General features: G+C 41.6%; 1 protein-coding gene across 1 annotated transcript in view; it reads right to left on the bottom strand.

The window, feature by feature from the left end:
• Nucleotides 1–11,750, bottom strand: part of LOC129842155 (protein Wnt-7a-like) — a 53,784-nt gene extending 42,034 nt beyond the window's left edge. The window contains exons 1-2 of the mRNA XM_055910569.1: nucleotides 11,205–11,750; nucleotides 10,468–10,694 (exon numbers count right to left, since the gene is read on the bottom strand). Coding sequence (XP_055766544.1) covers nucleotides 10,468–10,694; nucleotides 11,205–11,275 — 298 coding nt within the window. The 5' untranslated portion in view covers nucleotides 11,276–11,750. The remainder of the gene's footprint in view (nucleotides 1–10,467; nucleotides 10,695–11,204) is intronic.
• Between the last annotated feature and the right edge of the window lie 453 nt (nucleotides 11,751–12,203).

The raw sequence follows: 12,203 nt of genomic DNA, 5'->3' as shown, positions 1-12,203 counted from the left end.
CAGTACATTGTTCTGGACCGATAGCTACAGGTACGCAGCACATTGTTCTGGACCGATAGCTACAGGTACGCAGCACATTGTTCTGGACCGATAGCTACAGGTAGGCAGTACATTGTTCTGGACCGATAGCTACAGGTACGCAGCACATTGTTCTAGACCGATAGCTACAGGTAGGCAGCACATTGTTCTGGACCGATAGCTACAGGTACGCAGCACATTGTTCACTGAATAACTGACAGGGCAATCAATTAAAATGTTTTAAAATATCATGTGGAGTGAAGTGAGGCCTGCCTCTCCTCAGTAACACTTCATATAAACAGCTAGATAGATCTAGTTAACTTTAGATCTTAAACAGCTAGATAGATCTAGTTAACTTTAGATCCTAAGCAGCTAGATAGATCTAGTTAACTTTAGATCTTAAACAGCTAGATAGATCTAGTTAACTTTAGATCTTAAACAGCTAGATAGATCTAGTTAACTTTTAGTTAACAGTTTCCCGTGTGTATCAAGAATGGTCCACCACCCAGAGGACAACCAGCCAACGGCAGGCCAGTGGTGGAAAACGGGTGATTGATGAAAGAGGACAAAGGAGGCTGACACAAATTGTGCAGAGCAACAGACGGGCTACAGTAAGTCAACTGACAGTTAGTCAACTGACAGTCCAGCACAACATTGGTTCCCAAAGACCCATAAAAGAATGCACAACTCGTCTTACCTTGACAAGAATGGGGTACGACAGCCGACGACCAAACAAGAACCTGCTATTGCAGTGGGCTATGGAACATAAAACACTGGACCCAGGAGAATTGGAAAAACATTGCCTGGTTTGAGGAATCCCGGTTCCTGCGGTTTCACGCTGATGGGAGGACTGTCAACATTGCAGGCTGGTGCTGGTGTTGTGTTTTCGGGGCACGCATCGGGCCCCTTGATAAAAGTGGAGCAACGTTTGAATGCCACAGGATATCTGAACATTATTGCCAATCAGATGCCTTCAGGACAGCAGTGTATACATCTGCTAAAATATTTTTTCAGCAGGATAATGCCCCATGCCACGAGGCTAGGATTGGCGTGAAATCTGCTTACAGCAGCGGCCTGCCCACCAGACCTCAATCCTACGAAGCATCTGTGGGATGAGATGGAATGAGCTACTTGAGGTAGAGATCCACTACCAGCCAATGGGAAGCATTGGAGTCAACATGTGCCAGCATCCCTGTTGAACGCTTTTGACACGTTGTGGAGTCCATGCCACGGCAAATTGATGCTGTTCTGAGGGCAAAAGGGGGTGCAACTCAATATTAGGAATCTGTTCCTAATGTTTTGTACACTCAGTGTATCTAATTCACTTTAGATCTTAAACTACCATAAGCCACATACCAATGGGGATTTAGAGAGCAACCGCAGACCACGTTATGGCGTCGTGTTTCCAGACCACGTTATGGCGTCGTGTTTCCAGACCACGTTATGGCGTCGTGTTTCCAGACCACGTTATGGCGTCGTGTTTCCAGACCACGTTATGGCGTCGTGTGGCGGACCACGTGCATGACGTCTTGTTTCCAGACCACGTTATGGCGTCGTGTTTCCAGACCACGTTATGGCATCGTGTTTCCAGACCACGTTATGGCGTCGTGTGGCGGACCACGTGCAAGACGTCTTGTTTCCAGACCACGTTATGGCATCGTGTTTCCAGACCACGTTATGGCGTCGTGTTTCCAGACCACGTTATGGCGTCTTGTTTCCAGACCACGTTATGGCGTCGTGTTTCCAGACCACGTTATGGCGTCTTGTTTCCAGACCACGTTATGGCGTCGTGTTTCCAGACCACGTTATGGCGTCGTGTTTCCAGACCACGTTATGGCGTCGTGATATGGCTAGGCCAGCCCAGCAGAGATGGCTAGGCCAGCCCAGCAGAGATGGCTAGGCCAGCCCAGCAGAGATGGCTAGACCAGCCCAGCAGAGATGGCTAGGCCAGCCCAGCAGAGATGGCTAGGCCAGCCCATCAGAGATGGCTAGGCCAGCCCAGCAGAGATGGATAGGCCAGCCCAGCAGAGATGGCTAGGCCAGCCCAGCAGATATGGCTAGGCCAGCCCAGCAGAGATGGCTAGGCCAGCGAAGCAGAGATGGCTAGACCAGCCCAGCAGAGATGGCTAGGCCAGCTCAGCAGAGATGGCTAGACCAGCCCAGCAGAGATGGCTAGGCCAGCCCAGCAGAGATGGCTAGACCAGCCCAGCAGAGATGGCTAGGCCAGCCCAGCAGAGATGGCTAGGCCAGACCAGCAGAGATGGCTAGGCCAGACCAGCAGAGATGGCTAGGCCAGCCCAGCAGAGATGGCTAGGCCAGCCCAGCAGAGATGGCTAGGCCAGACCAGCAGAGATGGCTAGGCCAGCCCAGCAGATATGGCTAGGCCAGCCCAGCAGATATGGCTAGGCCAGCCCAGCAGATATGGCTAGGCAAAACCCCCCATGTTTTCCTTCAAACTCTATATTTTTTCTCTCTCACAACACAAGCAGTGGGGCGCCATCTGTTGGGAAAAAGAACAGCGGATCCGGGCTTTAAATCTGCTTTAGACAAACCAGTTTAAAAAAACATTTTAACAAATGAGAAGACAATCAGTAATTTGGACATTGTATTGTGAAAAGCAAATGCTCTATATATGAACATGCATTGCAATGTGTATTACTGTTTAAGTTGGGTGAAAAAGTGACTGTATGATGTTGTGTGTTGTACTAAACCAATTGAAAATGTGTTTACAGATTTGTAACTGTATTTTCCATGATCTGTTTGGAGTTTTGTGCTAAAAGTTATGAACATTTTACACAGACTTGCACCAAAGCCATTGAAAAAATATATATACTATAGAAGGAATAGCCTACATTTGATTGTAAATTCTATTATATTTATGGCTATTTGTTTATAATCCATAAACAGGCCAATCAAAGGGGAAATCTGCAGTTGCAACGTCCATTTGTGGACTTCAAAATACTTGATGTGTACCCATTGATTAAATACTTGATGTGTACCCATTGATTAAATAATTGATGTGTACCCATTGATTAAATACTTGATGTGTACCCATTGATTGAATAATTGATGTGTACCCATTGATTAAATACTTGATGTGTACCCATTGATTAAATAATTGATGTGTACCCATTGATTAAATACTTGATGTGTACCCATTGATTGAATAATTGATGTGTACCCATTGATTAAATACTTGATGTGTACCCATTGATTGAATAATTGATGTGTACCCATTGATTAAATACTTGATGTGTACCCATTGATTAAATAATTGATGTGTACCCATTGATTAAATACTTGATGTGTACCCATTGATTAAATACTTGATGTGTACCCATTGATTGAATAATTGATGTGTACCCATTGATTAAATACTTGATGTGTACCCATTGATTAAATAATTGATGTGTACCCATTGATTAAATACTTGATGTGTACCCATTGATTAAATAATTGATGTGTACCCATTGATTAAATACTTGATGTGTACCCATTGATTAAATACTTGATGTGTACCCATTGATTGAATAATTGATGTGTACCCATTGATTAAATACTTGATGTGTACCCATTGATTAAATAATTGATGTGTACCCATTGATTAAATACTTGATGTGTACCCATTGATTAAATACTTGATGTGTACCCATTGATTGAATAATTGATGTGTACCCATTGATTAAATACTTGATGTGTACCCATTGATTAAATAATTGATGTGTACCCATTGATTAAATACTTGATGTGTACCCATTGATTAAATACTTGATGTGTACCCATTGATTAAATACTTGATGTGTACCCATTGATTAAATACTTGATGTGTACCCATTGATTGAATAATTGATGTGTACCCATTGATTAATTACTTGATGTGTACCCATTGATTAAATAATTGATGTGTACCCATTGATTAAATACTTGATGTGTACCCATTGATTAAATACTTGATGTGTACCCATTGATTGAATAATTGATGTGTACCCATTGATTAAATACTTGATGTGTACCCATTGATTAAATAATTGATGTGTACCCATTGATTAAATACTTGATGTGTACCCATTGATTAAATACTTGATGTGTACCCATTGATTAAATACTTGATGTGTACCCATTGATTAAATACTTGATGTGTACCCATTGATTGAATAATTGATGTGTACCCATTGATTGAATAATTGATGTGTACCCATTAATACTTGATGTGTACCCATTGATTAAATACTTGATGTGTACCCATTGATTAAATACTTGATGTGTACCCATTGATTAAATACTTGATGTGTACCCATTGATTAAATACTTGATGTGTACCCATTGATTGAATAATTGATGTGTACCCATTGATTGAATACTTGATGTGTACCCATTGATTGAATAATTGATGTGTACCCATTAATACTTGATGTGTACCCATTGATTAAATACTTGATGTGTACCCATTGATTAAATACTTGATGTGTACCCATTGATTAAATACTTGATGTGTACCCATTGATTAAATACTTGATGTGTACCCATTGATTGAATACTTGATGTGTACTCATTGATTAAATACTTGATGTGTACCCATTGATTGAATACTTGATGTGTACCCATTGATTGAATACTTGATGTGTACCCATTGATTGAATACTTGATGTGTACCCATTGATTAAATACTTGATGTGTACCCATTGATTGAATACTTGATGTGTACCCATTGACCTTTGAAGGATATAACTGATAAATGCCTCTTAGTTCAACTGGCTTCCTCATCAGAACACAACATATAACCTCGTTTTACTCCAATGTTTGTAAACAAAGTAAATATAAACAAACACAGTATAGCCTCAAAACATGGTTCAAACTATGATTGTATATCATTGATGGTCAGTCTGTCTATGAATCTGAGAGTGGTTACATACAGTCTATGAATCTGAGAGTGGTTACATACAGTCTATGAATCTGAGAGTGGTTACATACAGTCTACAAGTCTATGAACCAGAGAGTGGTTACATACAGTCTACCAGTCTATGAATCTGAGAGTGGTTACATACAGTCTACAAGTCTATGAACCAGAGAGTGGTTACATACAGTCTACCAGTCTATGAATCTGAGAGTGGTTACATACAGTCTACCAGTCTATGAATCTGAGAGTGGTTACATACAGTCTATGAATGTGAGAGTGGTTACATACAGTCTACAAGTCTATGAATCTGAGAGTGGTTACATACAGTCTACAAGTCTATGAATCTGAGAGTGGTTACATACAGTCTACAAGTCTATGAATCTGAGAGTGGTTACATACAGTCTATGAATCTGAGAGTGGTTACATACAGTCTATGAATCTGAGAGTGGTTACATACAGTCTATGAATCTGAGAGTGGTTACATACAGTCTATGAATCTGAGAGTGGTTACATACAGTCTATGAATCTGAGAGTGGTTACATACAGTCTACCAGTCTATGAACCAGAGAGTGGTTACATAAGTCTACCAGTCTATGAATCTGAGAGTGGTTACATACAGTCTATGAATCTGAGAGTGGTTACATACAGTCTACCAGTCTATGAACCAGAGAGTGGTTACATACAGTCTATGAATCTGAGAGTGGTTACATACAGTCTACAAGTCTATGAACCAGAGAGTGGTTACATACAGTCTACCAGTCTATGAATCTGAGAGTGGTTACATACAGTCTACAAGTCTATGAATCTGAGAGTGGTTACATACAGTCTACAAGTCTATGAATCTGAGAGTGGTTACATACAGTCTATGAATCTGAGAGTGGTTACATACAGTCTATGAATCTGAGAGTGGTTACATACAGTCTACCAGTCTATGAATCTGAGAGTGGTTACATAAGTCTACCAGTCTATGAATCTGAGAGTGGTTACATACAGTCTATGAATCTGAGAGTGGTTACATACAGTCTACCAGTCTATGAATCTGAGAGTGGTTACATAGAGTCTACCAGTCTATGAATCTGAGAGTGGTTACATACAGTCTACCAGTCTATGAATCTGAGAGTGGTTACATACAGTCTACAAGTCTATGAATCTGAGAGTGGTTACATAGAGTCTACCAGTCTATGAATCTGAGAGTGGTTACATACAGTCTACCAGTCTATGAATCTGAGAGTGGTTACATACAGTCTACAAGTCTATGAACCAGAGAGTGGTTACATACAGTCTATGAATCTGAGAGTGGTTACATACAGTCTACAAGTCTATGAACCAGAGAGTGGTTACATACAGTCTACCAGTCTATGAATCTGAGAGTGGTTACATACAGTCTACCAGTCTATGAATCTGAGAGTGGTTACATACAGTCTACCAGTCTATGAATCTGAGAGTGGTTACATACATTCTACCAGTCTATGAACCAGAGAGTGGTGACATACAGTCTATGAATCAGAGAGTGGTGACATACAGTCTATGAATCAGAGAGTGGTGACATACAGTCTATGAATCAGAGAGTGGTGACATACATTCTACCAGTCTATGAACCAGAGAGTGGTTACATACAGTCTACCAGTCTATGAATCTGAGAGTGGTTACATACAGTCTACCAGTCTATGAATCTGAGAGTGGTGACATACAGTCTACCAGTCTATGAATCTGAGAGTGGTGACATACAGTCTACCAGTCTATGAATCTGAGAGTGGTTACATACAGTCTACAAGTCTATGAATCTGAGAGTGGTCACATCAGTATCTCCAGCCCCATCATCCATCAGCTTGTTTTTGTGATTAAGTTAATATTTCGTTTTGTTGGGGGCTACAGGTACAAAAAATAACCAATCAAAGAAATGCATACAAAGACCCCAACCCATTTTCCCTTAGTCCCCATCCACCCACCAGCATCCTTCTGCCCACCCGGAAGCCACGCACTCCGCCCAGCCCACCCCTCAGCTTTTCAGTCAAACTGATTGCCTCTTTAAGCTGCATGTGTTATTGAAGCCTTTCATACCTCTGCATACCTCATACCTCTGTATACCTCATACCTCTGTATACCTCATACCTCTGTATACCTCATACCTCTGTATACCTCTGTATACCTCATACCTCTGCATACCTCATACCTCTGCATACCTCATACCTCTGCATACCTCATACCTCTGTATACCTCATACCTCTGTATACCCCATACCTCTGTATACCCCATACCACTGTATACCTCATACCTCTATATACCACTGTATACCTCATACCTCTGTATACCCCATACCTCTGTATACCTCTGTATACCTCATACCTCTGTATACCTCATACCTCTGTATACCTCATACCTCTGTATACCTCATACCTCTGTATACCTCTGTATACCTCATACCTCTGTATACCTCATACCTCTGTATACCTCTGTATACCTCATACCTCTGTATACCTCATACCTCTGTATACCTCATACCTCTGTATACCTCTGTATACCTCATACCTCTGTATACCTCATACCTCTGAATACCTCATACCTCTGAATACCTCATACCTCTGTATACCCCATACCTCTATATACCTCTGTATACCCCATACCTCTGTATACCTCATACCTCTGTATACCTCATACCTCTGTATACCTCATACCTCTGTATACCTCTGTATACCTCATACCTCTGTATACCCCATACCTCTGTATACCTCTGTATACCCCATACCTCTGTATACCCCATACCTCTGTATACCCCATACCTCTGTATACCTCTGTATACCTCATACCTCTGTATACCTCATACCTCTGTATACCTCATACCTCTGTATACCTCTGTATACCTCATACCTCTGAATACCTCATACCTCTGTATACCTCTGTATACCTCATACCTCTGTATACCTCATACCTCTGTATACCTCATACCTCTGTATACCTCTGTATACCTCATACCTCTGTATACCTCTGTATACCTCATACCTCTGTATACCTCTGTATACCTCATAACTCTGTATACCTCATACCTCTGTATACCTCATACCTCTGTATACCTCATACCCCTGTATACCTCATACCCCTGTATACCTCATACCTCTGTATACCTCATACCCCTGTATACCTCATACCTCTGTATACCTCATACCTCTGAATACCTCATATTTCTGTATACCTCTGTATACCTCATACCTCTGAATACCTCATACCTCTGTATGCCTCTGTATACCTCATACCTCTGTATACCTCATACCTCTGAATACCTCATACCTCTGTATACCTCATACCTCTGTATACCTCATACCTCTGTATACCTCATACCTCTGTATACCTCATACCTCTGTATACCTCATACCTCTGTATACCTCTGAATACCTCATACCTCTGTATGCCTCTGTATACCTCATACCTCTGTATACCTCATACCTCTGAATACCTCATACCTCTGTATACCTCTGAATACCTCATACCTCTGTATACCTCATAGCTCTGTATACCTCATAGCTCTGTATACCTCTGAATACCTCATACCTCTGTATACCTCATACCTCTGTATACCTCATACCTCTGAATACCTCATACCTCTGTATACCTCATATCTCTGTATACCCCATACCTCTGTATACCTCATACCTCTGAATACCTCATACCTCTGTATACCTCATACCTCTGTATACCCCATACCTCTGTATACCTCATACCTCTGTATACCTCATACCTCTGAATACCTCATACCTCTGTATACCCCATACCTCTGTATACCCCATACCTCTGTATACCCCATACCTCTGTATACCTCTGTATACCTCATACCTCTGTATACCTCATACCTCTGTATACCCCATACCTCTGTATACCTCATACCTCTGAATACCTCATACCTCTGTATACCTCATACCTCTGCATACCTCATACCTCTGCATACCTCATACCTCTGCATACCTCATACCTCTGCATACCTCATACCTCTGCATACCTCATCCCTCTGCATACCTCATACCTCTGAATACCTCATACCTCTGTATACCTCATACCTCTGTATACCCCATACCTCTGTATACCTCATATCTCTGTATACCCCATACCTCTGTATACCCCATACCTCTGTATACCTCTGTATACCTCATACCTCTGTATACCTCATACCTCTGTATACCTCTGTATACCTCATACCTCTGTATACCTCATACCTCTGCATACCTCATACCTCTGCATACCTCATACCTCTGCATACCTCATACCTCTGTATACCTCATACCTCTGTATTCCTCATACCTCTGTATACCCCATACCTCTGTATACCTCATACCTCTGTATACCTCTGTATACCTCATACCTCTGTATACCCCATACCTCTGTATACCTCATACCTCTGTATACCTCTGTATACCTCATACCTCTGAATACCTCATACCTCTGTATACCTCTGCATACCTCATACCTCTGTATACCTCATACCTCTGTATACCTCATACCTCTGTATACCTCATACCCCTGTATACCTCTGTATACCTCATACCTCTGCATACCTCATACCTCTGCATACCTCATACCTCTGTATACCTCATACCTCTGAATACCTCATACCTCTGTATACCTCATACCTCTGTATACCTCATACCTCTGTATACCTCATACCTCTGAATACCTCTGCATACCTCATACCTCTGTATACCTCATACCTCTGTATACCTCATACCTCTGAATACCTCATACCTCTGAATACCTCATACCTCTGTATACCTCATACCTCTGTATACCTCATACCTCTGTATACCTCATACCTCTGTATACCTCTGTATACCTCATACCTCTGTATACCTCATACCTCTGTATACCTCATACCCCTGAATACCTCATACCTCTGTATACCTCATACCTCTGTATACCTCATACCTCTGTATACCTCATACCTCTGTATACCTCTGTATACCTCATACCTCTGTATACCTCATACCCCTGAATACCTCATACCTCTGAATACCTCATACCTCTGCATACCTCATACCTCTGTATACCTCATACCTCTGTATACCTCATACCTCTGTATACCTCATACCTCCTTCTAGACCTACAGATTGAGCCAGGTGGAAAGATTCGTTTGGAATAGCATTCAGTAAAAGTCAAGTTGGTTATAGACATTGACATCACCTGATTACTTAACGCTTTGATCTCAGGAATAAAAACTATGAAAGGAAGAAATCGGTGAATTAATTCATGTCTGATGTCCATAATATAGGATACCAGACATGATTAAAGTCTATCACTGCTCAGCTATCTGATGTCCATAATATAGGATACCAGACATGATGAGTGTAAACAGCTTTTTAATTGGACTAATGCCATATGATGGTCATGGTCAACCTGAACTAAAGTGAGAGGTTGAACACGTGTTATAACATTCAAAAAAGAGGGAAGAACATTTCTGAGCACTTGGCAAATACATTGGGAACGGAGTGCTGTCACTTTGGCAGGTGTACCCTAATAATATCGACTTCATCTCTGTAAGTGGTGAAACTGAAATGATTGTAACATACCCACTTTCAGCTCTTTTCCAAAGACGGTCCTCTCTCCCAGGGCAGAACAGTTCCACCGTCCGTTTTTAAACTGAAACTGGCACTCATTGATGCCCATCTGGGCTCCTTCTCCGATCACTATGATGGCGTCCGGTCGGCTCTGACAGATCGTCCGCTGTCGGGGAGCTAAACCCGGGATCTTGTTACAGATGACACTCGCGCCTAATGCCACCACGGACGAGAAAACCCTGTGAATTGTATTAGTTACATTAAATGATGGCAAATAATTAATAATGCGTCATCAACATGGTTTCAAAATATGTGGACATAGTGGAGAATGAGAATCATGCGAGTATTTTGACGTTTTTACAGGGACTATGAATCAGACATACATTACAACACAAAACCATTCAAGATATTTTCAATCCGAGTTATTGTTATTCTTCATGTGTCATTCTCTGTTTAATGTTAAAACTCTATTTAAACTACAATATAAATCAGACTGTGCAGGACAGTAGGCTAATACATGTCTATTCGGGCTAATAGCTCATTTACACAGGTGTCACAATTAATGGGACAATGAAATAAAAAAACTAGTCTAGCTAATATTATTTCGTTTACAATACATTGTGCAGGTATTATTTCCTGCCCACGTGTCCCATATGATCTGTGTTCATAGCTATCCCCTGACAACATTCCCCAGCTCTCATCCTTAATTCCACGCTATCAGGTCTCAACATGCACAACGTGCTACTCACCCTATTTTCAAATACACTATTCCCAAACAGAGAAACGTGTGGAAAATCCAGCAGCGCGTTTTGATGCTCATGATCACCAGCCAGTGGGTTTGATATGACCGCTACAACCAGACCGTGTTGTCTTCTGTCTGCACCCAGCCCGGGCCGGTAGACCGGCGGGAATTACAGGTCAACTTATTGACGACAGAAAGAAAAGACTCCGGGGAACAAATGAAAGTTCCTCTGCAAACGCGTCGGAAATATCCTGGGGGTATATCTGGAGTTGTTTGTGTCGCATTGGTCAGCCTGTCTCCGGTAGCGTAAGAGAAAGAGATATCTATCCGAGTGCTCGCCTGCAGGGCCGATGGTATCTATCTCTGATATCTCTGATATCTGTCAGGCATCAGGGCGTGCTGCTAACACATGCACCAGCAGCTCACTGACTCCAGCACTGAGACACACCGCTGCTGCCCCCGAAACTAAGTCACCGACACTCGCTAGGATCGTCTGGAACAGTGACTGACCGCAATTGTATAAAAAAAGATTGACATGTTCTTCCACATTATTACATTGTTGATACGAAATATCGATTTGAAGTGTTCATATAATAAACGGTAATTCAAAGTTTATATTGATCATGTTCCTGTTGCAGAGTTTGCATGACAGAGTGAATGAATGTAGCGTGGGGTATTACTTTAAAGCCATGTAGACAGTCTGCTAACGACACTACATAACCAATGGTATGTAGACAGTCTGCTAACTACACTACTTAACCAACGGTATGTAGACAGTCTGCTAACGACACTACATAACCAATGGTATGTAGACAGTCTGCTAATGACACTACATAACCAATGGTATGTAGACAGTCTGCTAACTACACTACTTAACCAATGGTATGTAGACAGTCTGCTAACGACACTACATAACCAATGGTATGTAGACAGTCTGCTAATGACACTACATAACCAATGGTATGTAGACAGTCTGCTAACGACACTACATAACCAACGGTATGTA

Source organism: Salvelinus fontinalis, unplaced genomic scaffold (assembly GCF_029448725.1).
Source record: "Salvelinus fontinalis isolate EN_2023a unplaced genomic scaffold, ASM2944872v1 scaffold_0018, whole genome shotgun sequence".
Lineage (NCBI taxonomy): Eukaryota > Metazoa > Chordata > Actinopteri > Salmoniformes > Salmonidae > Salvelinus > Salvelinus fontinalis.
This window is presented reverse-complemented; position numbering and strand designations above follow the sequence as displayed.